The following is a 27,721-nucleotide window of genomic DNA, read 5'->3' on the forward strand; positions in this document are numbered from 1 at the left end:
ATTACACACAGCACAATTTATTTAATGTAAATATGATGTACAATGTACGGAAAAAAACAAGACAAATAGAATTGTTTCATGTATAATAATTTGCAGTTGGTTTTATTTTCAAAACGTCCAGTAGGGGGCAGTCTTGGGTTATAACGATAGCAAACATCTTGCTTCAAAATATACATTGTTACATTTTACTTTGGGGTGAATAAAGGAGCACAGTAGATGAGCAAAATATGGAGACTTACATACATACAGTACAGTATAGATAAGCAGATAGCACCATTTCACACTGAATACTGGTGCCGTGTGTAAAGAATACTAGCTGTACAGAACAATTAGGCGCAGGGGCCTTTATCACAGAGGTGTAGTAGCAGGACTCATTATGGACATCTTGCATACAGACCCACAGTTAACCAAACCTGATTCCGTCCTTTGTTATAAACCTCTGTATGAAGGGTCGACAGATGTTCCCGGTGTGAGGGGAGAGTTAGGGCTGGGATTTAACCGTACTTTCTTGGCATGCCGTTCAAAATATCCGAGCTCCCAAATCATTCGACGAAACACACTTTTAATGTTTTCTCCGAGCAGATATTAAAAGAGACTACACAACAGACCAATGTCTTGTCTTTACTGCCACCTAAAGGTTATAAACTACTATAGTTAAAATGATGCAGGTTCCTCCTGAACAGAACAAAAAAGGCTCATCTTACGTCGCAATGTGTCACAATTACATTTTTCTACACTGGATGTTTTAAAGACCAATTTCAACATATTTTCTTGAATATATAAAAAACATGAACCATACAAACAAGTTTCAATCGAAAAACAAGACCTAACAAACTTGATTGATTTGGTCGTATCGTACATCTTTTTGACCGCACCATTTCATGGGAAACAGCACCTGTTAATCCGTTTTGTATTTTACAGTGCACCATAGTTCTTTGATTTGGACAGATCATAGACTGTACACTAACCCTAACCTTTAGATGGCGACAAGCAATCCAGTGTGTAGTTACAGAGCTGCAGCACTGGCATGTTTACAACCGTGAAGCCAACCAATTCGATTGGTTGGCCGTCATGACACGCCCTTTCCCCAGAGGCTCTCTGCATTTCTCTCAGCAAGGGATCACATCCATTCGTCTTTGAGAGCACAAAAAGATACAACTAAACTAATACTACAGCTTTACATTCTTTGGACTTGGTTTCCGTGGCGCCCTGTGGAACAACGTCTCACCAGCGGCCCCTCAGCGGGCTGGAGGGCCCCTATAGGGCCTGAGCGACCCCCGGGGTGGTCCCGCATATTGCTGTCCGGCTCTCGTTGACCCCTCAAAGAAATCCACACTCCCCACTCACAGTTTACATCCTGAAGGATCTCTATTTACTTCGTAGTCTGATGTGATTCGTTTCTGTGTCTTTTACTATTCTATAGGTCACCTGACTCGAAACCAGAAAAAAATAAATCAGAAATCAGAAATAAGTGCCTGTTTTCGTTGAACCTGTTTGTAGTGATGCTTTGCATTGCTTCGTTCACATCCATTCATCTGATGCCATTGCTAGGAAGCTAAAACTGGTTACAGTGACTCGTATACCCACACATGTGGCTACTCTCTCTCTCACACACACACACACACACACACACACACGCACACAAATACACACACACATTCGGGTGGAGCTATGCCACACCCAGGCTAGTCCGTCCTCCAACACTCTAACCCTAAGAGGAAGTTTCTTGAAAAAATGTGTATCTTTCTTTTTACTGCAACGCAAGAACTGATTGGCTATCGCTTGGGGTTGGGGGGAACCAACTGGCCCCTCAGTTCCCCATTTGAGAAGGAGAAAAATGCTTTCCTTTACATCCCAGTTGAAAAAAAACCAGACAGCCTTTACCTAACCCAGGGCAGGGGCTCGTACAAAGCGACGGCCCCATGTCACACACCTCCAGTTGAAACAATGCCATTAGCTGCAGCCTCAATATAAAGTCGTCTCCTTCAATGGGAATCTTTGGGTCAACATCTTTCTTTTCCCCCCAATGAGAACGTCGCCGCGACGACGCGGCGCCATCGGCGGGCCTACTACACCCCTCCCCCCCTTCCCCAACGAGTGGCGAGAGCAAGTAGACTAAAAGGACACCAAACAACAAAAAACACAGACGAACGCTCAAAGACACATTCACGCCGACCCACGCCCACCAAAAGTCACTCCCACGTTTCTAGGCCTCCTTCTCCCACCGTTGAACGTTTTCCTGCTCCGATCCAAGGCCCCTCCGTTTTGATATGGCTTACAACTTGCTTGTGAAGGCGGGTCGTCAGGCCCGACCCCACTGGGGGTGGGATCAGTTGCCCTGGCTAGCCCTCCCCCTGCTGTCGACGGAGAGTGGGCGTGTACTGCACGAGGTCCTAGGGGGGTCCTGGGGAGCGACAGGACGGGTCGCGGATGGCCCCAGAAGACCGGGGGTCTTTCCTGGCTGAACGCCTCCTCACATAGGGGGCTGGGGGGGGGGGGGGGGGGAGTCCTGTCCTCTCTTGTTCTCCTCACTGAGGCAGGAGCTAACCTTTCACCATTCCTGAGAATACAAGTACCATCCACCGAACTCTACCAACGCTTACTAAGTCAATTATTGTAAGACACCATGGGCTATCTGGCGGGCCCGTGCACACACACACACACACACACACACACACACACACGCACTCCAACAAGCATGCACAAACAGACCTATGTTCCTTGCAAGAACTCTTTTCTCCAAGATACCCTAGCCACACACACACACACAGATACACACACATATGCACAGAGATTACAAAGAACCGGGTCTTGATAGTGATTTACTGTACACAACCACATTAAGTGCTATATAATCCGGGGGGGTTGAAGATATACTGCGTCTTGTATAGGGCTCTCTGACTTTCAAAAAATAATCCCTACTATATATACACACAAACAGACACACACACACACACACACACACACATTTTATTCTGGGTTATATTCTGATGGAAATATATATATACTCCTTTCAATAGTTTTCCAAAAGAAGAAGAAAATAAAGGTTAATTATGTTGTTATTGGCACTTGGGACCACTGAACACAGTGATCATCCTGCTTCGCATTGCCTTCAGCCGCAGCTCACTACCCGTCCTACGCCCTCTATATTAACCGTGTAGTTAGGGTGGATTTAGGACACAAAGCGTCTGGAAAGGGCGGCTCGACGCTCATAGGGGGGGAGGGGGGGAGAGAGAGGGGCGCGGCTATGGAGAACACAGCCCCGCCCCCGTCATTGACCACGACACACACTAAAAATAAAATAAAAAGTACAATTAGTTTTTTTCCATAAAAACCGACCGATGTAAGCTTAGGTACACAGTTATTTCGTTCCATGCAATCATATAAAATACTACATTTCTGTTTTTGTTTTTTCCTTGTTAGGCTATATTGTGTATTATTTACAAAGATAAGTCTTCTTTATTATACAGTATTTCTGTACAGGTCCAACCGCGACCCAGCCTTTTAAAAACAGTCTTTCGTTACCATGGTGATGATGCGTTCTCTGTGTGTTCGTCAAGCTTTTCAGAGACCAGGGACCGCACTTGAGCCTCTGCCTCCCAGGGAACGGGGAGGGTGTGGAGGGGGGGGGGGGGGGTGGCATGTTCCGTCTCATCCAGCAGGGTTGCCGTGGCAACACGTGTTCCTACTTTTCCTCCTTAACAGTTCATTTCTTTTCAGGCTGGGAAAAGAGAGTGAAAGAAATGACGGCCCTCTTGTGGGGAAAAAATTGAAGTTTGTTATACTTTGACCACGCCCTCTCCTCCCCTACATATTAGCTTAAGGTAGAGAGACAGAGAGAGCAAGAGAGAGAGAGAGAGAGAGAAAGAGGGGGGGGGGGGGGGGGGGGGGGCTTTCTGGCCTCACTACTGAGGCTGACCGTCAGTCCGGTGTGAGGAGGCCACCTTCTGCTGCTTCTGGGGCTGGACCTTCAGCTGCTGCTGGTGCCTCGGGTGGAGCGCCTGGAGCTGCTGCTGATGCTGCAGCTGTGGTAGCTGCTGATGCTGCTGCTGTTGTTGTTGTGGCGGTTGTGGTTGCTGTTGTGGTTGCTGTTGCTGCGGGGCCTGGGTGAAGGTGCCCTGCTGCTGCAGAGGGAACGCCGCCTGCAGGATGAGCTGGGTGGACTGGTTGCCGTGAAGAAGACGGGTTCCCTGGCGACGGAATGGTGATGGAATATGAGATTTGACGTGGGATTATCAAAAGGCCACAGATTATCAATAGAGTTTCACAGTCTGCCCGGCGACATGGAGACGCCGCAAGTGGGAGTGGCCTTCCGAGGACTGATGGACAGATCAGTACACCCGCCTACCCAGTGGACTGTAGCAAGTGGTTGGCTGATCCATCCATTTTACATCTGGGTGGACACTCCCCCGTGTGATGTCACCATGTCGCAGGGCAGATTTAGAAACGGCTTGTAGCTGCTCATCACACTCACACCTGGTGGTAGAATATTGGCCCCAAATGCACACAGCCGGCATCCCCATCATCTTTAAAATGATCATTTGTGTAAAGGACACAATACAGACAAATAGCTATTATAAAAAAAAGCATAACGGCACACACACACACACAAATACAGACAAACAGACACACACAAAGACATACAGACAGACAGACAGACAGACAGACAGACAGACAGACAGACAGACAGACAGACAGACAGACACAGACAAACACACACACACACACACACACAAACATACACAAAAACAACAGAGGGCGTAAAACAAACATCAGGATGATTCAGCAGTGTGTGCTGCCCCCTGTGGGTCACCTGGAGGAACTGCTGCTGCTGCTGCTGGCCCTGCTGACTCTGGGTCACCAGGGTGGTCTGGTTTTGGTTGTCCTGCTGGCCTTGGGGGGCCTGTGCGGGCTGAAGCGTGAGGGTCTGCGTCTGTCCGGCCTGCTGAGGGAAGGCAGAACTTACTAGATAAGGAACCAACGTGGACACACGCATACTCTACTGTTCGTAGTGGGGGGAATGGAGAGCGGACGCACTTTCTTCCAATTTCTCCTAGATTTATTACCAAACTCTGAAGAGGGACATTCGATGAAGTGCGAAGAGGCTTTACATCTACGAGCACTACTCCTTAATGCACTGGAACCCAGTCTAGTTTTGACTCGTCGCCGTGCAGAGCAAAGTCTTTATAGTCGTCGTGACGCTATAACTTGTGGCTGTTCTCTCCCTCACCTGTTGTCCTCCGAAGGGGTTGTAGGCCGTGACCACCTGGCCCATAAACATGGAGGTCGGCACCATGACCGCGCCGCACGCCATGGGCGCCGTCACCAGCTTGGTGAGCAGTTGCTGGCCCGCGGGAAACCTGGACGTAGCACGCAGCGGGGGGAGGAGTCACAACAGGGGGGCGGGGCGAGGATAGGGGGAGGAGCAACACACGTTGTCAACAGGGGATTAATCAAACATCAAGCCATTCGATTTAAGGGGCAGAATCGCCGCCGTGCAGCTTAGAGACATAGGAGAGCATACGATTTTACTCCTGTTTCTCAAAATGACATTGAAAATGTCAGAGACAGTAATAACACGGCATAGAATATGCCTATGAAGATCATATCAAGACATATTTCCTTGTAAAAATAATATCTATTTTGGGTTTACTGCCAGCAGCAGTAAACCCAGCTTACATGCGATAACTGTCTTCTTCCATTGTTTAGTTATTCAATTTCTCAATCTAAGCGTGTATATATATATATATATATATATATATATATATATATATATGCATGATTGTGTGCGTGTGCAGTGTATTCTTAATTTTCCTATGTGTACTTGTAAGAACACCAACGTTTGATCAGAAACAGATGCCTGCAATGTTTCACAGATAAAATCATAACACCAAAACCCAGACCAGGAAGTCCTAGAGAAGGACCCCTGAGGGCAGGGTGGGCGCGGGGGGGCCGTCCTACCGTATCTGGCGGTCCTGAGTGAAGGTGGTCACGGTGGCGCCCTGCTGGGGGTTGGTCTGGGGCAGGCTGGTGCTGATCTGCAGCAGGTTGGGCTGCCCCGGCTGGGAGATCATCATAGTGTTGTAGAGGGGAGCGGACACGGAGCCCTGTGGCTGGGCCTGGGTCTGGGGTGAAGCAAGTGGAACACCTTACAAGAGCTCACAAAAATGCATTAATGTCTCAAATCATAGTACAACTATGTATTTAAATGTACTATCATTTAGGGCATCGTCATCACTTCAGTGACCTCCCTCCCTGCTGGGCCCCTGAAAGAGGCTGAGGAGCCACCTCTCATATTTTGATATATCTTTACTAATATATGTATTCATATCTTTATATACAAATTACAATGCATGTTTTTTCGACATACTCGCGCACGTGCAGATGACATATGCATACATTCGACAAAAGTGGATGAAATATCATGTGTTTTAAAGTCAACCTTGTCTTAAGAGTACTATTTCGAAGACTTTTGCATATGATCCGCCTGGACTTCTTTGGACAATAGCAAGCAACAACACACAAAGTCATATCGGTGGGACGGGAATGTTTTTTTTCTTCCATCTGCCACTCTACGACTCTTTAACTTCTCAATATCCCTAAAAATACCATTATTTTAGGTATTTTTTGAAGTCTAGGTCAAGTCCAAAGTCGTGAATACAAAGTCAAAGTCAAGTCCAGTCTGTTTTCAATGTTAGCTGAGCCTTGTGCCTTGAGTCAAATCATGTGACTTGAGTCAAGCCATGTGACTCGAGTCCTCCAGCTCTGGTATTCACCCCCAAAAAGGCCCCTCCCCCCAGCCGGGAGCACAATGTGTCATTCTCAGACACTATTTTTAGTTCTAGCTTCTTGATTTTGGTGGGGTTTGTCTCAACATGCATATCTCTCCCTGCAGGGGAAACACAAGAACTCCTGAAGAGGACATGAGCAGCGCATGCTAACTACACACATGTGTGTAGTAGTGCATCACATTGCTGTGTGTGTGTGTGTGTGTGTGTGTGTACCTGTGCGAGGGTGTTGGGGTGCTGCTGTAAGGTCTGCTGGGTGGGCTGGGGAGGGGGCTGGATGGTGATCTGCTGACTCCCTGTGTGCGTGGCGGCGCTCGGCTGGATCTGCTGGATCTGATTGGTCAGCGTGGTGGTCTGCTGCACCGAGCCCACCGGAGGCAGCTGGACGTTCATGGACGCCCCCTGCGGCGGCTGCAGGAACATCTGGGGCCAGGGAGTCAGAGCCTCTCAGCAGGCGGCGTACACACACGCACACTGGTTGAGGTCACTGTTACACGTCACAATAGCCACGCCTGACCACGGGCACGGCCGGCTATACGCGACACAAACTGCTATTGAGCACGGTGTTTAAACCGTGTGGCCACAGCGGCGGCGGCGGCGGCGAGGCAGGGACAGGTACCTGTACAGCCGGGCCCTGGACCCTCTGCAGCTGGTCCTGGATGTGGCGCAGCTCCTCCTGCTGCCTCTGGATGTTGGCCTGGATCAGCCTGGTCCTCTGCTCCAGCTGCTCCTTCAGGTGCTGCATGGCGCTCACCTGGGGGGGGGGGGGGGGGGGGGGGAACTCCAGCACGTTACATGGTGGCCGGCCCCAGCTACTCGGGGAACAACTCCTTGATGATAACATCGGGGCTGTCGGCTGGGATCGGATGTTCTCAGTTGAACATTTTCAAAAGCGAGCTACCCGAGGCTGGTTTCTGGCAATTGCCTAGCCTTGCTTTAAAGGTTGTGTAATACACACACATGTAATCAAGATCACACATCATGTCCCACCTGCACCGTCTGGAGTGGCTGGGGTTGTTGTTGTTGCTGTTGTTGTTGTTGTTGTTGTTGTTGTTGTTGTTGTTGTTGTTGCTGCAGTTGCTGTTGTTGTTGCTGCTGCTGTAGTTGTTGTGTTGGCTGTTGTTGTTGTTGCTGCTGCTGTTGCTGTTGTTGTTGTTGCTGCTGTTGTTGTTGTTGATTGATCATGGCTGGAGTGACACTCTGACTCGTGGTCTGAGAGCTCATGGACTACAAACAGGAACAACAACAAAAGCTGTTAGAAACCGCTCCCGGGCCTTTTGGGGAGCCCATTACCAACCATTACATTGTTTATATTTTTGTGGAAATTATTTATATTACAGGTGAATAAACAACATCCAACCAAGTGAAATACATGTGTCCAATAATCGCTCTGATCACAAATATCGACATATTAATAATAAGGATAGGATCATGATCATTAGAATGGGTGTCCCCTTGATGGAGTCCTATCCTCCGGCTCATAGGGAGCCCCATGGGGAGGTATCGGCGGCGGCGCCCGGCCGGCTGTCACCTGGCTGCTGATGGAGGACGGCCGCTGCGACGCCACCTCCATGGTGGAGGCCAGCGACTGGCGGGGGGGCGTGGCCGTGTCCATTTGCAGCTTGGAGGCCGTGGCTGCGGAGACGGGGGAGACACCGAGACGCACTCATGAGAGCCCGCCCTCACACACACACCGAGTCACCGTCCTGTAGTACGGCCTCTCGTCTGGGCATCAGTTCACCCTCTCTCCTATACGAGAGGCAAGGCCGTCTGTGTGTTGGAGACCCTGGCTGTTACATGTGTGTCCCTGTGGGTGAGATAGAGACAGGGAGAGAGTGGTAGTGCCTGTGTGTGTGTATGTGTGTGTGTGTGTGTGACTTTATATTGCGAGGGTATGTGTGTGTTTGGTAGTACATGTGTGTGTGTTTGTGTGTTATGTTGTATTGTGTGTGTGTGTGTGTGCGTGTGCGTGTGCGTGTGCGTGTGCGTGTGCGTGTGTGTGTGTGTGTGTGTGTGAGAGAGAGAGAGAAAGAAAGAGTTTGTAGTGTGTGTGTGTGTGTGTGTGTGTGTGTGTGTGTGTGTGTGTGTGTGTGTGTGTGTGTGTGTGCATAATTACAAGTGCATGTGTTGTCGGAGATGTGGGAGGAGGACTTCTGCGAGCTGCGGGAGGACTCAGAGTGCGTCTGGCTGGGCTCAAAGCGCTCCAGCGCCTCCTTCAGGCTGGAAGTATTCAGCTGGGACTCAGACTCAGAGTCCTGGCTCTGAACAGACACACACACACACACACACACACACACACACACACACACACACACACACACAAAAACAGATACATTCAGAAATACACAGACATACACATACACACACACACACACACACACACACACACACACACACACACACACACACACACACACACACACACACACACACTCACTCACACATACAGATACAGACATACAGTCACACACAAATGCACAGACCGACAGACACACAAATACACACACACAAAGGGAAGTTAGCAACAGAGTAGATCTCTGAAAGGGATATATACATATAGTATATATATTTAGTGTACAACCAGACTAATATTACCAAGTTTCAGAAAGTATTAGTTAAATATTAAGTAGTAAAGTTTCAATTGACAATAACCTTAAACGGCTTAACGCACGTATTACTACAAACGGATGGAGCGATGCTGGGACATGACAGTACGTATGATCACATGTTCAGTTCTAATGGTCACATATGTTCAGCTCTGTTGACTGATCATTCGTCATTAGGTGGAGCTAAAATCGTGAGGTCACCACTGCGCACATTGGAAGCACTATGGATGTACATCATCGTTAGCGTCCAGCACAGTGGAAACTCTCAGTCGATGCCAATACGTTCTTTCCCAGACTTCCTGATCGATGTCTGGGTGACGCCGCGATGCTGCTGATTGGCTCAGAGAACATGTTTTATCAGAACTCCCCTCCCATGAGCAGCTGATGACCTTCGTCTGCTTTCGAGGCTGTTGATATTAAATAATCTCCCTAATATCAAGGAGGAGACAGTGTCTAGACGGTGTGCTGCAAACATAGCTTGCTGTCTTCAACTGGCTCCCTCCACTGTTTTATGGTTGTCTTTGTCACAATCCATAAGACACCCAACGAACGCTCATAAACTTTCTGACTGGTTTTCCTTGTCATCTTGCCATCTTGTCCCAATGCCAGGCTTACACAGAGCATGAGGGTATAGCCCCAACTCAGTCAGGCATTTACATTGATTCTATTTTGGGTGAGACAACATGAAAAGACACTTTGGATTAATCTAATGAGGCAACAAATGACCCCACGTGATCCCAAATCAACTCTGTCCAGGAAACCCTCTGGATCTGTCCAGGGTTTCTACATCAAGTGCAGGACTGCTCGTATTGAGAGGTGTGGGTGGGGGAGAGGAAGCAGTGGGTCACCTTGTCAGCAGTGACCTCTGGAGCAGACTCCTCGATCCCCAGCTCCCTGCGCTGCTCGGCCCGCACCTCAGCATAGCTGGAGACACACACACACACACACACACATACATAGATGGACAGACACACACACGCACACACATGGATGGACAGACACAAACACACACACACACACACAGATGGATGGACAGACACAAACACACATGGATGGACAGACACACACACACACACACACACAATCATGGACAGACAGATGGACAGACGGACACACAGACGGATTGACAGACAGACACACAAACACAGGTACAGACACACAGACAAACACACACACGGACACACAGATGGACAGACACACGGAAGGACACACAAAAAAATAGAAGACCAAATGAGATGCAGGGTTCATGGGACATTTGAAGTCCTCGCATCAGTCGTCTAGAAAAGCCAGCTAGCAAGATTATGGATTAAAAAATAAAAGGGACACAATCGGATAGAGGAATCAATTAGTTAAATTACTTAATCAATCGAGTCAAACGAGGGTGACCTTTTCGTAAAATAATCTGACTGTACCGATCAACATTGTTGTTTCTTATGGATATTGCAATTAGTTAAATTACTTAATCAATCGAGTCAAACGAGGGTGACCTTTTCGTAAAATAATCGGACTGTACCGATCAGCATTGTTGTTTCTTATGGATATTGCAATATTGTCACAGTCACAGTGGATTTTTATTCATTGTAGAAACGGGTGTTTCCATGAAGATAAGAAAAGAAAAATAGACACATTTGAGGGTCTTTACCTGACAACCGTATGTGTGCAGACTATAAACTCTGGCCTGGAGTTCCACTGGTGATAGGTGATGTAGTAGTGGGTCTGGAGCCAGATCCACTGCTGACCTTTGGTCAGGAAGCGGTAGTAGCACGACTTCCCTTTACCGTACTGCATCACTGCAGAGGGGCCAGAGAGTCAGGGAGAAGGACTTAGGAAGGTTCACAGAGAGGGCGACTTGAAACAGGAGTGGGGGAATGTACCCTTATGAGCATGCTTGGTCCACACGAGAATTCATTCATTGAAATATTGTCAATAATTCGAAGTACTTTAGTCCATCACTCATGTATTGATACAACCTACATCAAAAGTAATTCAATAGAAAATAAAGATCATTCCCGACTGACGAAAGTGTTTATAAAACACCAGAACCTTTTGCAGAATCAAAAATAATTCCTAGCATAGTTGAATTGCTCCAAATACAGACTGCAAAAGCATAAAGAATCTACAAGCAGGTATTCCCTTTTAAAGGAAAGATGTTATGAACCAATGAAAGTTTTTGAGTTTTTGAAAAACATGGAAGCAAGCAATCAAATTCCATTTTCAAAAGCTTATGAACCAACCATGGCTTTTAAACCATTACTTAAATGACACCGTCCCAGTACCTTGGCTCCAACAGGGCTACAGTACCCTGATGGGAATTGGAGGCTCTTTGGTTAAAGTGCTTATTAACTGCCACTATACGCATGCTGTTTACAGCTGGTCGGTATTAGCCTCATTGCTTAGTAGTCCCTTCAGTTCTCAGAATCTCATTAGTAGTGGACTAAAGGCACTTATTTCTCTAGTAAAACAAACATAAATGCGCTCCTCTGATCTGCCTCACTTGTTGACAATTTGTCAGACTTTATGTGCAGCTGCCTTTACAAATGTAGGAAAAGGTGAAGTATGGCTTGTTTCCCTTTGCAATCCATGTGGATTGACATAAATAAAATCTCTTTGGGGAGAGGCAGATTTTGCAGGCCAAGAAATGAAGCTTCCTACAACAAACACCAAACCGCCCATCACTGCTAAGGCATGAATATAACTCAAGGTTTGGTTGGCGTGCCACCTGAGGCAAGATAGCGCGCAGACACTCAAGTGGAGCCGGGGTAAGAAGAGGATTTCTGAGCGTCACTATAAGTCAGAGCATAAGGCGTAGTATTAATTGCACGGCAGGTGTGGACGGAGAAGGACTGCAGTGAGCTAGCGCAACAGTCAAACACTGCGCTATCAGACTGGGCCATCGGTGATTTCTAAAGCAACCACCCACAGCGCAAAAATAATTTGGCTTCTCAAGGCCGATACAGAGCGGGCTGATACAGGAGCACATTTGTTAATGAATACAAGGCCATTGTAAGGCGGTATGTACGCAACACTCACAGTGCTCGTGGCATTTCGCCAGTATCTCCAGGTCGTCCACGTGATAATAGTCATACCCCGATGTTCCCAAAACCTCGAAAGGCAGGTAGCCTATGATTGGTGGAGCCCTGGCGAGGAGAAATCACATGATCAACATCACCTGATGGACCCATTATTAAGAGTGTACTCTTGGTTAATTCGTCGTGGCACATTTGAGATTAGTTTTGTTCTTCTATTTATATTTAACAAAACACAAAAAAATAATATATCTTAAAGACAAAGCAAACACACGTGTTGTCACTATTTTGTGTCCTATTGTGTTACGATTTGACATTGTATATTTGTATGTATTGCATGAGACAGAATCAATGGGGGTTAAGTGGAGTTTACCTGTGGTCCAAGAAAAGGAACTTCCACTCTAGACTGTGCCTGGATGTGAACTCTTCATTAGGCTCCTCCACCGTGCACATCTCCTACGAGAACACAGAGAACCATGAGGAACCAGCAGAACACATAGACCATGAGGAACCAGCAGAACGTAGAGACACTTGAGGAAACGGCCGAACACAGAGAAGCATGAGGAACCACTCAGTGTGAGGAGACTACATGTTACATTGCGGAACCTTTGGGTCATTGGGCAAAGAGAAACAATAAGCTATGATAGTTTCACCTTGGGGAGAGCCTGAGATTAGCACCCTAACAGCAAGTATCCAATCTCCCAACAACTGTAAGGCATTGTGTTTATGTCTGTGTCAGTCCCTCCAGAAATTTTGCCGTTTTTTTGTGATTGTTGCGGCCAATAATCCTTGATTATGCTGCACGTTTTCTTAAAAAATGGGATGAAATATACGGCATATTTATGCAATGTTATGTGATAAAATTGCGGGAACTTTCAAAAATGGCGGGAACTTGCAAAAAAATGCGGGAACTTGCGAAAAATGCAGCTTTTTGATGAAGTTCACGTCGCGTAATTACGTCACTTCATAAAGTTCCCATGGCAACAGGGGAAAATGGCTGCTCTTGTGTGAGGTCGCACAACATTTTTCTGCTAAGATATATGTGACTTTTTGCAACGAAAATACGGGGATTATGAAATCATGCAAGCCCCGCATATTTTGCGCGGAAATCTGCAATTTATGCGGTGAAAGTGCGGCATATTTGAAAAAATGCGGCCCCCGCATGAATATGCAGACTTTCGCTGATTATTCGTTGAATTATGCGATCGCATAATCGCGTTTTTCTGGAGGGACTGCTGTGTGTGTGTTTTTGGGGGCTGTGTGCTTGAATGCTCTGGTGCGTGTGTGCATGTGTGTGCTTGGGTCTGTGTGCTTGCGTGCATGTGTGTACCTTAATAAACTGAGGCTTAGCCAGTCGCACGGTGGCTACGAAGCAGACCTGGTCATCAAAGGCAGGCTGTAGCGATCTCTGCAGCACCCCCGCCAGACCGTTTCTTGTCATGTTGGGCACTGCACAACAAACGGGGGACGCTTATAGGGGCTTGGCACGTTTCAGATTGATAACACCCCATCCCTCGCTGCTTCGGAGAAGAGGATCCAAAAATGTTGACACAGATCGCTCGACTTTTTGTATTTTTGTCTTGAATGTGTTATGCATGGTACGCCGGTCATTATCTGGAAAATAAGCTTATTTTCGATAATGACCGGCGACGTCCGATACATTATCCCGCTTATTCCACGGCTACTTGCCAAAACAAAAACGTAGCTTCACACGGTGTGTCTTTTTACTATTTATTTGTTATCCGCGTATGTAGTATTGATCAGCAGAGAAATAGTCCGCCAAAGACGGTGACGTCGCTTAGCAACCGAGTAAACTGGGGTTGATAAGTTACCGGACTACTTGCGGAGTGCTGCAAAAGACGGAAGAAAATCCACTTTCCTTGACAGCGGTCAATATTTGCTTAGCAACGGTGAATTATCAAAAAATAAGCAAGCAATTATCAATTAATATGGTGTTGGCTTCATGTTTTTTGTTTTTTTATAAACATGGTAATATCTTATTTAATCGTCAAAATAGCAATTTATGCCATTGTATCACTGTTATTCAAATATGGCCACTATTGAGACAAAACCTGAGTAAAGTCCTGTGTTATTTCCCCTCTCTGACAACGCCTTGGTGAGCTTGCACTGTGCTCCGAGTGCAGCGTCACCAGGAAATGACACCAGCGGCGAGGTGTGTGTGGATGTGTGAAGCTCTGTCTGGGCAGTGCTTCTGTGTTGATGGCCGCGTCTGAGACAAGGTAAGCTTCAACGGTCACTTATAGGTTAACACCACGGTGTGTGTGTGTGTGTATGTGTGTGTGTGTGTGTGTGTGTGTATGTGTGTGTGTGTGTGTGTGTGTGTGTGTGTGTGTGTGTGTGTGTGTGTGTGTGTGTGTGTGTGTGTGTGTGTGTGTGTGTGTGTGTGTGTGTATGTGCCGATATGTGGAGCTCAATCTGGGCAGCACTTCATGGATGTTGATGCACATGTCCGAGAGAGGTTTAAGCTTCTCTGATGACACTTACAGTAAAACGCCAGGGTGTTTAAGCTCATTGCATATAACACCGCGATGGTACTAAATTAAAACAAGTATCACAATGTTTGTGTGGGTGTTGTAACTATGGGAATTAAGAGCCCCCTCCTTCCTAAATCACGCAGCCCAAAACAATTGTTTTTCTTTAAATGTCATCGATTCCGAATTCAAGCTGAAACAGGGGGTTAACTTACACTTTAAAATGCAATCGCGTAAGTTTACCATTGTTTAGGGATTTGAAGTTTCCAATGAACTTGACGTTTTCGTAGACAGGGGGCTCCTTCGGGTCAATGGCTCCTCGCAGCATGTGACAACAGAACTCTAGCTGGTTCTTAGCTGGGGAGAACACAAAGCCGAAAAACTACACTCATAAATACATACATAATAAGTGTTATCAGCAGTGCCTTTAAAACAGCCTACTTTAAAACTTCAAAAGCAATTAATACATTTACGAAGGATAAACAGGTTTTAAAAATAAGAATAGTCTGATTCGGACCAGGAAAAGAGCCAACAAGAGCAGTTATGTTAGTAATGTTGTGTTTCATTCATAACCCGAGGGAAGTTATTTTAAATCCTGGGTTTCAGGAATCCAACCCAAAGCCTTCGGCATTGAGGTTATACAGGATCTACAGCTTTCCTCCAATCCCTGGCGCCTCCACTCCACCATGCAAGCGCGTGACTAAAGGAGCCCCCTGGTGTAGTGTAGTGAGCTACTGACTCTTGAGGTAATCGGAGCCATGGCTCTCAGGGTCCGCGGCGTGCGTCGACAGAGCTTTGTAGACATCAGAGTGCTCTCCAAGCGGCAGGAAGTTTAACAGGTTCTGGTCCATCAGGTCCGCCTGCCGGACATCACGTGCATAACCACACACACACACACACACGCACACACATGCACACACACAAACACACACACTCAAATAGTAGCCCGGATGCGTGGTAAACAAACCACAAGGTCACAAGACTTGAACAAACATTGTTTGAGCGGCTATTTGAGACCGACCGGTAGGTGCTCCAGCAGTGAGGTCACGCTCTCTGAGACGTAGATGATGTTTCCATCAGTCATTATTGCAATGAAGAAGCCGTCCAGTGCCTGGTAAACAAAACAGGAGCCGTTTTTAAATCGATACAGCACAAAGGAGAAACACAAATAGCGACGATATTTAAACAACCTGTTTTAAAATTACAATTAGACTATTGTTTTGTTTTTTCCTTCATTTCATTAACTAATTACATTGTAATCCAATGATGAGATGGCTAGGAGTGAATTACAGCAACAAGGATGTGAACATAAACAGAGAATAAGCAGTCATTTCATGTCTGACCTCCAGCATGAGTTGGGTGAATTCCTCGTTGCTAAGAAACGCAGGCTTCCAGTCCTGTCTGATCTCACTGGACTCCGACTGGGCTGTGATCTCTGATGGAAAACAGCAGGTGCTGATTAGTTTAAGGTATTTCCACTGGGGCAGCATGATATGGGAGAATGTATTAACTTAATCACAATATATACCTTTTGCTCAATATCCAAATGTAAAATGTTGTATAGAGCTGTACTATATTATACAATATTGGCATGTATGTGGGACAATCACAACATTAAAATAATAACTCGAAGTACTTATACATAACCTGTGTATAACTAAATGAATGCATTCATTTTGTCTAAATATAATGTAAAAGAGAGACGATAAACACCAATAAGCAATTATAATTTATCTTCTGTAATTTAATACCTTGAATTACTGCCTTGAAAAATGCCCAATAGATATTCAGCAATATCTTTTATAATCCAATATGAGAGACTTTATGAACCAAAACAACCGAACAGGGTTTAATTATTTTGTAATTACAAAGCTCCTTAAAACACCATGTAGACCAAGTCGTTTAAACAAGAGCTTAAGAAAATAATACATGGGCCATGCTATTAAAACAGCCATGGTGCTTAAACTGTAAACCCTCCATAAAAAGGTCCATAAAACCGAATCAAAGCCACGACCATAGCTGCGTTGACCAGACGTCCACAAACAAGCGACCCATTGGCTCATCGAGCAGTAGACAGCGAGCTGATGAACCAGCTCAGAGACGGCATCTCAACTGGAAACAATAAATGACACGAGGGGGAGGGACGAAGGCAGGTACCTACCCTTGTGTTTACAAAGGAAGTCGATGCTTTTCTGCAGGATGGTGGACTTGTCCATCTTCCTGGTGTTGCCAGGCAGCATGGTGCCGAGTTCCTTGATGAGGACATTGAACTGATCTCTCCGCTTCTTCTCCGACTTGTTCCGGGACACACTGCAACGTGAAACACAACCACGTGATGAGGAGGACCCCAGGCTAGTTGCAGGGGACGTGGGTTGCTATGTCGACCAGGGTTCATGTAAAACGCACGGGCAGGAAGAATACTCAACAAGAACTGTGCTAGACAATTCATTGATTCATTCAGTTTGTATTGAATGAAGTAGGCAAAATGCCTGACTCATTTTTATCAATTTTCTTCAAATTATCATATAAAAATAACAAAACATGAAAACCTTCAATTATGAATATTATTGAATTAAGGATGAGAACTAGATGACTTTGCTGGGTTAGCATACCGCAAGCATGAAGCTAGGGAGGGAGCTTGTGTCTGCATGCTCGAACGAGAAAGGACATGACCCCCTTACCGTTTTGCTTTGTCCTTCTCATCTTCTTCCATCAACCCATCAAAGATGCTACAATCATCCCTAAAGGGGGAGACACAAACAGACAGGTGCTGAGTATCTACTTCCTTAACTGAGGCTCTTCCAGGAGCATAGGAACACATCTAAGTGTAATTACATTACCAGAAGATTGGTAAGCAGACATGCATCGTTAATAACAGCCAAAGGTGGCACATGGCTACAAAAGGCTATTCCTACATGCTAAAGGCTTGAGGATGAATTTGGGTCGAAACCATCGAAATAAAGAAATAAAAATGAAGCAGTGAAGGAATGGTGGTGCGCTGGCTGCAGGTGGCGGAGCATACCCGATGCTAGATGTCATGGTGGCAGTTATTCAGGGTTGACGCGGCAGTGATTGGCTCTTTAGTCGTGAGGTAGGCATTTGGAAGAGCACCTGGGGGGAAGCAGACACACTGTCAGACTTTTGATTATGTGGCCCCTGTTTGTAGTGGTAGCATTTTATTTTCTTTGAGTGTCTGGATCGGACACACATTTTGGTGGAGGACTACGATATGGGTCAATAAAACCAAATGTGTATAGAGATGTAAAATTGTAAAATAAAACATATTCTACAGAGGATAATGTAAAGTATCCTCTTAATGTATATTAAATTCTATAGCACGTAGAAGTCTGAAAAGTATAATAGGTTACATTCTGAACATATGAACTAACAATTGGACCATGTCAAATTGTACTTCCTTCCCAAAACGATATAAATAAATATAAAAAATATTCATAGTATAACCTACAAAAAATGTGAAGCGCAGTTGAACCGAATGGTGACAGTGTGATGCTCCAACACAAGTATCTCTTAGAGTCAGTAGTGCAGTCAGATGATTCTCACCCCCACTGCAGTCTGTGAGAAGGGCCAGTTACAGAGGTACTTTTCTTGATGGTGAAAGAACAGGGGTCAAAGCAGACTCTTTCATCCAGGATGACTCTAAAGTCATTGGGGGTGTGACATGGTGCCGGCCCCTGGGCAGGACATGACTGCCCGGCCAATCTGACTGAAGGAAAAGAGTAGGGGCCCACACAGGGTAAATGGGTCAGAAACTGTAGGATGCGTTACAATGAGAATTACAAGTTATAAAACAACATCAAAATGAGCGCTTTAGAACCACACAAATAATCGTAAACAGTTAAATGTAGAGTTGACTTAATGGAAAAGTAAAAAAATAAAAGGTTGTAAAGTCAATGACTCTACCCAGAAGGGACTTAATTGATAAAATGTATTCAAATCAATTGGTAAAGGCCAGTAGGTTGATTAGAAGCCAGAAATGATTCACTCAACATCATTTAATACTTGAAAACACCTTTGACCCACTTTTTTTCCATTGACCTACATATTGGTTATTTTGTAATGACATGATGTGTCAGCTCGGTAGGACTCCCTGGGTCAGTTGGCATCTTTTCAATTGTAGAGACGTCTCTTTAACTTACAAGTGTTTATCCTGACAACAGAGTGTCACACCTTTGAAACACAATATATGAACTCAGTGACACACACGTCAGAGCTCAGCGCGTTGTGTTCACTAGCATTACCTGACAACGTCTGGGATTGTGTAATAACATATATCATGATCAAATGCCATTTGGATAATCTAGGGCGTCATTTAGTTATTTATATCGTGTGCCCTGTCAATGAACCAGATTAACTCAAATAGGCTCTGATTGTTGTGAGATTATTGGTGGGTTTGTACTATCGCGTTGTAGAGCGACAGTATCCACGCACATCCAAAACACACACAGATGCGCACAGGAGGACAGTGTGGCCAGTTTGATCCACAGGTGTTCGTTATACAACCAAACAGCACGGACCGTGACGCTAGCTAGCGAGCTAACTAAGCCCGGACCGAAACGGTCCAGGTAACAGTTTACTCACATGTATAAATAAACGACTGGCTCCGTTCCCACTCCACGGGAGGCATACATATGATTTACGACGTAATGGTTAACCTATTACTGACAAAACGTGAGGATATGATTCACTATCCGCAAGCTGGCCGGGAGCCTCTCAAGCTGTCACGCAAGCCGCTGACATTGGCCGCAAATAATCTCTCAAATGTAACGCTGGCCAGCGGTCCCCTCGAGAAAACGTGACAAAACATCCTGCCACAGACGGATCATAGCGAACACCGCACGAACAATCCATGTTTCTCGCCGTCAAATGTCGAAAAGAAGCGATAGTCACAACATTTTTCGCGGCAGATGTACACACACCGCCGCACACACACATACACACAGGCAGGTATTCACACGCTCGGCCGCCCGTGCGCAGGGACTCTCTGAATGTGGGTCACTGGGCCCTGCTCTCCTCCAGCGTGCGGAAACAGTCCCGAAGCCTCCTCTGCAGTCCGATCGCTTCCGCACGCTAAAAAAACTATTTACTTGCCATAACCGCGCTGCCGTTTCAACATAAAAACACGTCGTTGACATTGGGTGTATTTTAAAGCTCTTACAAGCTCTTACCTTCCCGGATAATCGATTGCAGGCTCCGTGTTTTGCTTATTTAAACGTTGCATCGGGGGGCAGGACTTCGGGTTGGGAAGAAAAACAAGAGGCCTACTTCATATTACGATGTACAGTCATGCGCAATAGCGACAGTAGGGCGCACTATTTTGCAAGTACAGTAGTTGCTTTATCATCTTAATAAATCAAAATATCACTTTGGCATTTGCGGCTCCGCGCTGATTTCAATTGTCAATACGTTTTTCACATTCTGGCATTTTGACAAAACAACAACAACAACCATTTACAAAACGTAATACTCGTGTTACAAACCGTTGACTCGGTATACTTTAATATTTATATATATATATTATGGTAGAAATGTGTTGAAGCATTTATAATACACACATAATTCACGTAGAAATAAACGTTCATGATTCATTTGACCCTGCATATACAGAGGATCAAGCCGTACATTATATTGTTTCCTTCCTAGGAATCGAAAACGTTACGTTATAGATCGTCTAAACCGATGCTGCATTCATTTATACCCTCTGACGATTAAGATTCCCAAGCTTGCATTTGACTGTCAGTTTCAGATTGTCACGTTCAGCCAGTCCCAGGGTTGCCTATGCAAGAGGGTTTCCCTCTTTAATCATCGTCCAATCAAAGCGGCTACAGCCCGTGACGTTTTTGCCTTAACGTGTCGAGGTCCCCCTTGGATAATATTACCATAGAGAGGATCTGTAGTGTTAAACCTGCGCCATTTTCTCCTCACGACATAATCTGTTTTTTTCTTTTCCCCTTTTGTGATGAATGGACGTTTCTGTTCGGAAAGATTGTATGCGTGTTATTGCAGACTTTTGGCCATGGATGCTTTTTTCAATTATCCTGTCTGTATGTATTTATATGTTGCTTTTAAAAAGCCCAACTAGATCACTTTTCTTGTCTGGTCGATTTGAATGTCAAATAAACCCAACCTGTAAAGCACATTGTACTTATTAGACATTATAAATTATATTTATGTTGAAGGCCCATTGGAGGCCCATTATAGGCCCATTGGTCTTCATGGTCACTACATTAGATGTAATGCACACTGTTTACAATTTCAATGTTAAAAATCATCAAGAGTCAATTGCATTGAGGGGTTTTGAGTAAGTGTCAGTATGGTCACTGAGTTGATGACACCTAGTGTAAATCTCCACTGTCCTGGCGGAGAAACTCAGGAGAAAGCAGATCTGGGAACAAGCACAAAGACAACAGGGGACTTTCATATCAAACATATTACTTTTTTTTTGTGTGTGTGTGTGTGTGTGTGTGTGTGTGTGTGTGTGTGTGTGTGTGTGTGTGTGTGTGTGTGTGTGTGTGTGTGTGTGTGTGTGTGCGCGAGCATGTGTGTTTGAGTGTGCGTGTGGTTTTGCATGTGTGTACATGTGCGTGTGTGCATGCATGCCGGTGTGTGTGTGTGGGCCTGTATGTGTGTGTCGTGATGCCTGTACATGTGTGTGTGTGTGTGTGTGTGTGTGTGTGTGTGTGTGTGTGTGTGTGTGTGTGTGTGTGTGTGCGCGAGCATGTGTGCGCGAGCATGTGTGTGTGTGTGTGTGTGTGTGTGTGTGTGTGGGTGTGCGCGCGAGCATGTGTGTTTGAGTGTGCGTGTGGTTTTGCATGTGTGTACATGTGCGTGTGTGCATGCATGCCGGTGTGTGTGTGTGGGCCTGTATGTGTGTGTCGTGATGCCTGTACATGTGTGTGTGCATGAATGTCTGGGTGTCTGGGATTGTGTGTGTGTCTCTCTATATGTGCATATTAATGCGTGCCGGCGCAAGTGCTCCAGATGCCCCACTTTCTAACTCTCTCTGGTACGCCTGCAGCCCCACACTGTAGTGCTCCTGTCAGCCGGCCAACCAGTCGCCCAGACATGTCTATAAACACGGTGGGCAGTTGGCTCTCTGGGTAGTAATAAGGAACAATGAACGAATCCTGAGAAACCTCATCTCTGGCCGCTGGACTAACGGGAAGGACGGCTTACTATCCGATTGCATATTGAGCCACTGAGGAGGAAATAAAAAAAATAAGAGGGGCCGAAGCTAAGAATAGCATCTCTATAGAAGGCTAAATAGAGCTGCATTAGTTTTTCCAGACTTCTTATCAGGAACTCGTGCAACGTCTTGTTTAGGTTCAGGTCTTTCCCCTAGGATGCCAGTTTGAACCTAAATATGTCCATTTATCGTCAGAACTTGTACAACTACTATTGGGGGTGCATGCCTGTGAATGTACCACACCGAAATATCCGCGAGGAGATTTTGAAATGTGTGCCGTCGGCTGATCAGCCAAGAAGCAACTCACCCATCGTTAAAGAGCAGCAACAGCACCCTCCCTGACACACTCCTCGGCGCAGATGGCCCTCAACTCACCGTATCCCTGGCCTACAGGACAGATCAAATCATCCAACAACTTCCAATTCCCCAGTGGTGCCCCCGCGTCCAATCCATCATCCGTCAATGTCTCTCCTCTAAAGAGACGTGTGACAACTAACTGTTTATTGATCTTTTTGAAAGATAAGTTATGATGTAATGTATCGTGTGCAGTGCGGACATTTTCTATGCAATCCATACTACCCATATCAATTATACATACATTAGCCATTAGGTATGGTGTAGTAATCTTTTCCTCAAGTTCAGGTTTGTGTGTGTGTGTGTGTGTGTGTGTGTGTGTGTGTGTGTGTGTGTGTGTGTTTGTGTGTGTGTGTGTGTGTGTGTGTGTGTGTGTGTGTGTGTGTGTGTGTGTGTGTGTGTGTGTGTGTGTGTGTGTGTGTGTGTGTGTGTGTGTGTGTGTGTATGTGTGTGTGTATGTGAGAGGGATAATGAAATAAATAATATAGAGAGTTACAGTATTACAAAATAATTATTCCAATAATATCCACAATTCTGAACACATACAATGTTCATACCTGGCCATGTTGGATACTTCTCCCTGCCATTTCCTCTCCTCTTCCTCCTCCGTGTGTGGACATCCAGCAGCAAATGAGCATCCTGGGTTCCATAGAAGGTTGGCTCATCATACCTTCTGACCCTGGCAGCATCACCGCCACCCACCTACGGTTCGACCCCCTCGGGTGTGTTCTCCTCATACACCTCCTCCGTAGCGAGCCCCTCGTCACCAACCACCCACGACACTAACCCAACGCCGCGCTTTCACGGTTACCTCCTGCGTCCCTATACACTGCTATTCTTCATCTTAGCAAAAGACAGGTGGAAAATCTGAAATGGAGGGTATGAGTATAAATAACATTTTTAACTTTGTAAAAGGGATGGTATGGGTGTTGGATACTTTAGTTTGAACAAACAAAATTCCCGCTTTGTTTCATTTAACTTTGTTGTTAGACAGAGTGATTCGTAACTTATTTTATTTGTGTAATTACACACAGCTGAAAACGAAAACAATAGAAATCGATTTAGCTTTGTTTATATCAAATCTATCTTAAACGAAACTCTGTAACAAAAGACTCAATAAATCAATGTTGATCGTGCCAAGAGCAGGCCTACCCTGAGTGGGCCATTGTCTGAATTTTGAATCACATTTGACAATTTCTGTAAAATAAGCTTGTGCTATTTTTCAGCAATGATCAAAGCCGTGATAATCCTCATAGGCTAGAGCAATTAAAACTAACACTTACTTAAATCATGGACAGTAGACAAATTGTAGTATCGAAAACATGTTATTTCCAAAAATTGCATCCCAGTTACAGTGGGTAGTGTTCTAGTGTTCTATTTGGAAACCATAAATGTATGGGACATTTATTCTCTATAAATCTATCTTCAAATTCAAAACACAAAACGTTTTTTGAAAAAACGTAATCAACCACTTTGTCCAATGTAAGGCCAGAGCCAAAACACTACACAGACAATTACGATATGGAGATCATGCATTATTCATGAGATTCAACACATTTATGATCTTCGTGCTCTGTCCCTTCCGGCCTCTCTCCATCTTTCCATCTCAGATGTAGAAAGCCTTTCCAGAAAACACCCTCAAAACCATTATCCACCGCAACAGTCAATGCACTTAGACGTGCTATAGCCAGACTCTGGTTTCACAAATGTGACAAATCTAATGGAGTGCTATATACGCGCGCACACACACACACACCCACACACACACACACACACACACACACACACACACACACACACACACACACACACACACACACACACACACACACACACACACACACACACACACACAAACACACACACACACACACACACTTGTGCACACCAAGATGATCAAAACAAACATCTCGCATTCATTCAATCCAGGTGAATTCTTTTACAGTTTCCACCCAAACAAATAAAGAAAACCACCAAAAGGGACACTGTAACCGCATACAACTGTGTCCGAATAATACCACATTTTAAAGGCATTTGTATGTATTTGTGGTGCGCTGTAACCATAGGAAAGGTAATAATTAAACATGGCTACATATATATTAATAAATAAATATATGTATATATTTCTGTCTCCAGAAAGAGCCTCACCCCACTGGCACCTCTGTTCAGAGATTGAATTACTGTTGGATAATGGAAACAGGGAGAGTGCTATGGGACATCCTCTCTCCCCACAACAAACATTTAATCATAGGGAAGCATTGGGCACCCGGCCACATGCGCTTGCGATCCTCTGTCTGTGTGTGTGCATGTTTACGAGCGTGTGTGCGTGTGTGTGTGTGTGTGTGTGTGTATGTGTGTGTGTGTGTGTGTGTGTGTGTGTGTGTGTGTGTGTGTGTGTGTGTGTGTGTGTGTGTGTGTGTGTGTATGTGCATAGGTGTGTGTGTGTGTGTGTGTGTGTGCGTGCGTGTGTGTGCGTGCGTGTGTGTGTGTGTGTGTGTGTGTGTGTGTGTGTGTGTGTGTGTGTGTGTGTTTGTTACAGGGAAAAACTTGAACACTTTTTTGATCGGAAAGCGGACAAAAAAAATATGCAATGGATATAGAATGTGAAGTAAAGTTTATGTTGCAAGATTTTATTGTGAAAACATTGCAAGACATAAAAATGATACTGTCTACTTATTTTATCCAACTTCCACACCCATCTTCTTAATCAGAAACGAAATGATCTCCCTATCGTAATCATCATCATCAACATCATCCTCATCACTCATCATCATTACCATCAATGTTTCCCATCCTGTACACGTGACATTTCATACTTTCTCTCTCCCTCTCTTTCTTTCCATCACATCACATTACATCCCCCCCTTCCCCCAACACCAACACCACCCTCTGTTCTTCTCCCTTCTCACCCTTGCCACATCTATTGGTACCTCTATCTCTCACTACCACTCTCTCTCTCTCCCTCTCTCTCTATATTTCTCTCCCTCTGTCTAACTCTCTCTGCCCCCTTCCCTTTATTCTATTTGTGGGGAGGTCTTCATTGTGTCATTACCAGTGTGACCGTTCAGATGTGTCTTGTGTCCAATCCTTTGCAACCAGTGCAATCTTTTTTTCCATCACTTTGACGCGTTCGATTTTTACAACCCTATCTCCCCTTCTCTCCCAAGATGTCGTCCCTTTTGAAGGAGGAATTGGAAAGAGTTTTATTTCGACCTGAGGGACAGAGACTGGTGGAGTTTATAGAGATCGAAGAGCCAGCGCCGGGAAGGCATTTCTTCTGTGTCGGAGGTAGGCTTACCCATGATCAGGTTACATTTCTGCAGGTCATTTGTATAGTTTTAATATTATTACATGTCAGTGGTAATATGAAGACTTTCATTTCCCAGATTGATGTTGTCTTACACAGATGTACTTCAATATTTGTGGGTGTTTGGTTTCTCTGATATTTATTGAATTATTACAAAATATGATCAGTGCTGTTCTGGGTGAACTGTAGACAAATACTGCAGGATAGGTTGCTGTGTTATTCAAGCTTTTTGCGTGAAAAAAAACGGCTTTACTATTTCTCCTCTTTTGCTGTGACAGTTTCAAAGAAACTAGGCGTACAACTATGTATAGTGGGTTGTAACAAGACCAAAGTCGCAAAACCAGCCAAAACTGAAACCAAGAGTTCCCAAACTAAGCGGTCGTCCTTCCAGGACAGCTACAAGAAGAACGAGATCTGGGCCCTCCAAGACCTCAGTCTCATTGACGGACGGGACCCCGATGTTGTAAGTCGCTGAAAGATGATGTCACCTATGGTTTCACTGATTTCACCCATTACAAACCAAAAGTCACAGAATGTGTTTACCAGTGAAGAAACCCGAAGTGTGCCACCATGTTAACATACTGTACGAGGTCAATAATATTTCAACCAGATCTCATGTGAGGAGAGAACATTCATATTTTGAATTCTATTTTCTTGGGAATTATTAAAAATTTGGTAAGAAACTGAACACAAAATCATAAAAACAATTAATATTACACAATTATATCATGCATACAGTATGTGATGCTTTCATACAAGGCAAGTCCCAAATTTTAGTGCAACACGTTCTCAAAGAATAACCAGATAGTCCCGGATATCTGTAAGAATTTAGAAAATAAATGAGGGTTTCAGTTTCAATTTTGTATTATTTCCTTGATGCGTTAAATAACAAAAGGCCCCTATTCTCTGATCTCTCTTCAGGATGATCCATGCTTCATACTGCACTTTGACAAGGTCCGCTCTGTGACTGCTATCAACTGCTCTGCCAAGTACGCTCTAGTCCGGGCTCTGGTGAAACTCAGTGACAAACACAGTAAAGTTGCTCTGAACGTAGAGAACATGGATTGGGCTTACGTCAGGCCCACTTCCTTCTACTCCAACAGGGGAGATTGTGCCGTTCTCTCACAGATTTGCTTCTACGCATTCAATTTGGTCTGTCTCTCAATGTGTCCTGTCCCCCTGGACTAAGGGACTCCTGGACTCCTCCCCTGGAGTGTAGTCTATTTATGTACAATTATTTAATTTTTCTCAGCTTCACTGTGAAACTACTAGTGTGTACTAGAGTGTGATGTAATTGCTTTATGTGAAGTTTATGTTGACATTGAGCACAACAAGAGTTAGCCATTGTGTAGATGTCACTTTGAAATATGGATTGATGCGCAAGCATGCTTGGCCTCTGCAAAGAGCTGAAGGCCAATTATGCACCAATCAATACGACTGCTATTAATTTGTCTTATGGAGACATAACTGTCCATTCTATTTGCAGTCATCTCTATTGATATTAAATGTGTCAAATAACGTGACCACTGCCAATGTATGACAGAAGTATAACCTACTTGTATTTTAAATCAACTGTGAATGTAAAATATCTCTGTGTATATGTACTTTTGATGTAAAACGATGTTAAAACGATGATAAATTCATAAAATTAATAACAATTTCCGTTTGTATTGTTATACAAATACACAAATCATCGATATGTTTTTAGTGGAAAGGGTTAATGGTTTATTGGATACTTTTTGAGCAATGTACAAGAAAACCGACATTAGACCTGCCCTTTATTAACCAGTAGGTGGCATTCAAGCGCATAAATGCATCCCATGCGTAATTAGTTCTATTTAGAGATGCCTGTACGAAAACATCCCAATATATTTATTCTAGTTTAACAAATATATTTTTAGGGGGAGAAAGAAGTCAGTTTATAATCATTTTAAAGTAAAAACA

At 44.8% G+C, this 27,721-nt stretch overlaps 2 protein-coding genes across 7 annotated transcripts; one reads left to right on the forward strand and one right to left on the reverse strand.

Annotated features, from left to right (window-relative positions):
* Nucleotides 1-71: 71 nt before the first annotated feature.
* LOC115539854 (circadian locomoter output cycles protein kaput) lies at nt 72-20,207 on the reverse strand. 6 transcript variants are annotated; one of them, XM_030350691.1, is made up of 23 exons: nt 20,099-20,207; nt 18,474-18,636; nt 17,935-18,023; nt 17,594-17,653; nt 17,074-17,222; nt 16,256-16,347; nt 15,934-16,023; nt 15,652-15,772; nt 15,156-15,269; nt 13,751-13,869; nt 12,794-12,876; nt 12,425-12,531; nt 11,037-11,184; nt 10,243-10,318; nt 8,905-9,049; nt 8,320-8,423; nt 7,779-8,015; nt 7,408-7,542; nt 7,005-7,211; nt 5,962-6,125; nt 5,231-5,360; nt 4,814-4,942; nt 72-4,190 (listed from the first exon to the last, which is right to left on the reverse strand). In XM_030350691.1, exons 3-23 carry the CDS (start codon nt 17,949-17,951, stop codon nt 3,906-3,908), a joined length of 2,712 nt encoding a protein of 903 aa, XP_030206551.1. In that variant the 5' UTR covers nt 17,952-18,023; nt 18,474-18,636; nt 20,099-20,207; the 3' UTR covers nt 72-3,905. The 6 variants fall into 6 exon arrangements, with proteins under 6 accessions (XP_030206551.1, XP_030206546.1, XP_030206548.1 ...); XM_030350686.1 differs by having other exon boundaries at nt 4,814-4,945; XM_030350688.1 differs by having other exon boundaries at nt 4,814-4,945; nt 18,379-18,636.
* Nucleotides 20,208-25,350: 5,143 nt separating this feature from the next.
* On the forward strand, nt 25,351-27,429 carry exoc1l (exocyst complex component 1 like). Its single transcript, XM_030351998.1, has 3 exons — nt 25,351-25,758; nt 26,056-26,240; nt 26,699-27,429. Exons 1-3 carry the CDS (start codon nt 25,638-25,640, stop codon nt 26,963-26,965), a joined length of 573 nt encoding a protein of 190 aa, XP_030207858.1. The 5' UTR covers nt 25,351-25,637; the 3' UTR covers nt 26,966-27,429.
* Nucleotides 27,430-27,721: the final 292 nt, after the last annotated feature.

This window comes from Gadus morhua, chromosome 3, assembly GCF_902167405.1.
Source record: "Gadus morhua chromosome 3, gadMor3.0, whole genome shotgun sequence".
NCBI classification, from domain to species: domain Eukaryota; kingdom Metazoa; phylum Chordata; class Actinopteri; order Gadiformes; family Gadidae; genus Gadus; species Gadus morhua.

What these genes read in the sequence shown, in the direction of transcription:
- exoc1l (XM_030351998.1), top strand. Translation starts at nt 25,638, where the DNA reads ATGTCGTCCCTTTTGAAGGAGGAATTGGAAAGAGTTTTATTTCGACCT. An exon ending in GCATTTCTTCTGTGTCGGAG is followed by an intron (nt 25,759 to 26,055) that starts GTAGGCTTACCC and finishes TTGCTGTGACAG; the next exon opens with TTTCAAAGAAACTAGGCGTA. An exon ending in ACGGACGGGACCCCGATGTT is followed by an intron (nt 26,241 to 26,698) that starts GTAAGTCGCTGA and finishes ATCTCTCTTCAG; the next exon opens with GATGATCCATGCTTCATACT.
- LOC115539854 (XM_030350686.1), bottom strand. An exon ending in GAGAAGGACAAAGCAAAACG is followed by an intron (nt 17,223 to 17,593) that starts GTAAGGGGGTCA and finishes TTCACGTTGCAG; the next exon opens with TGTGTCCCGGAACAAGTCGG. An exon ending in ACTCAGGACCGCCAGATACG is followed by an intron (nt 5,361 to 5,961) that starts GTAGGACGGCCC and finishes TGCTACGTCCAG; the next exon opens with GTTTCCCGCGGGCCAGCAAC.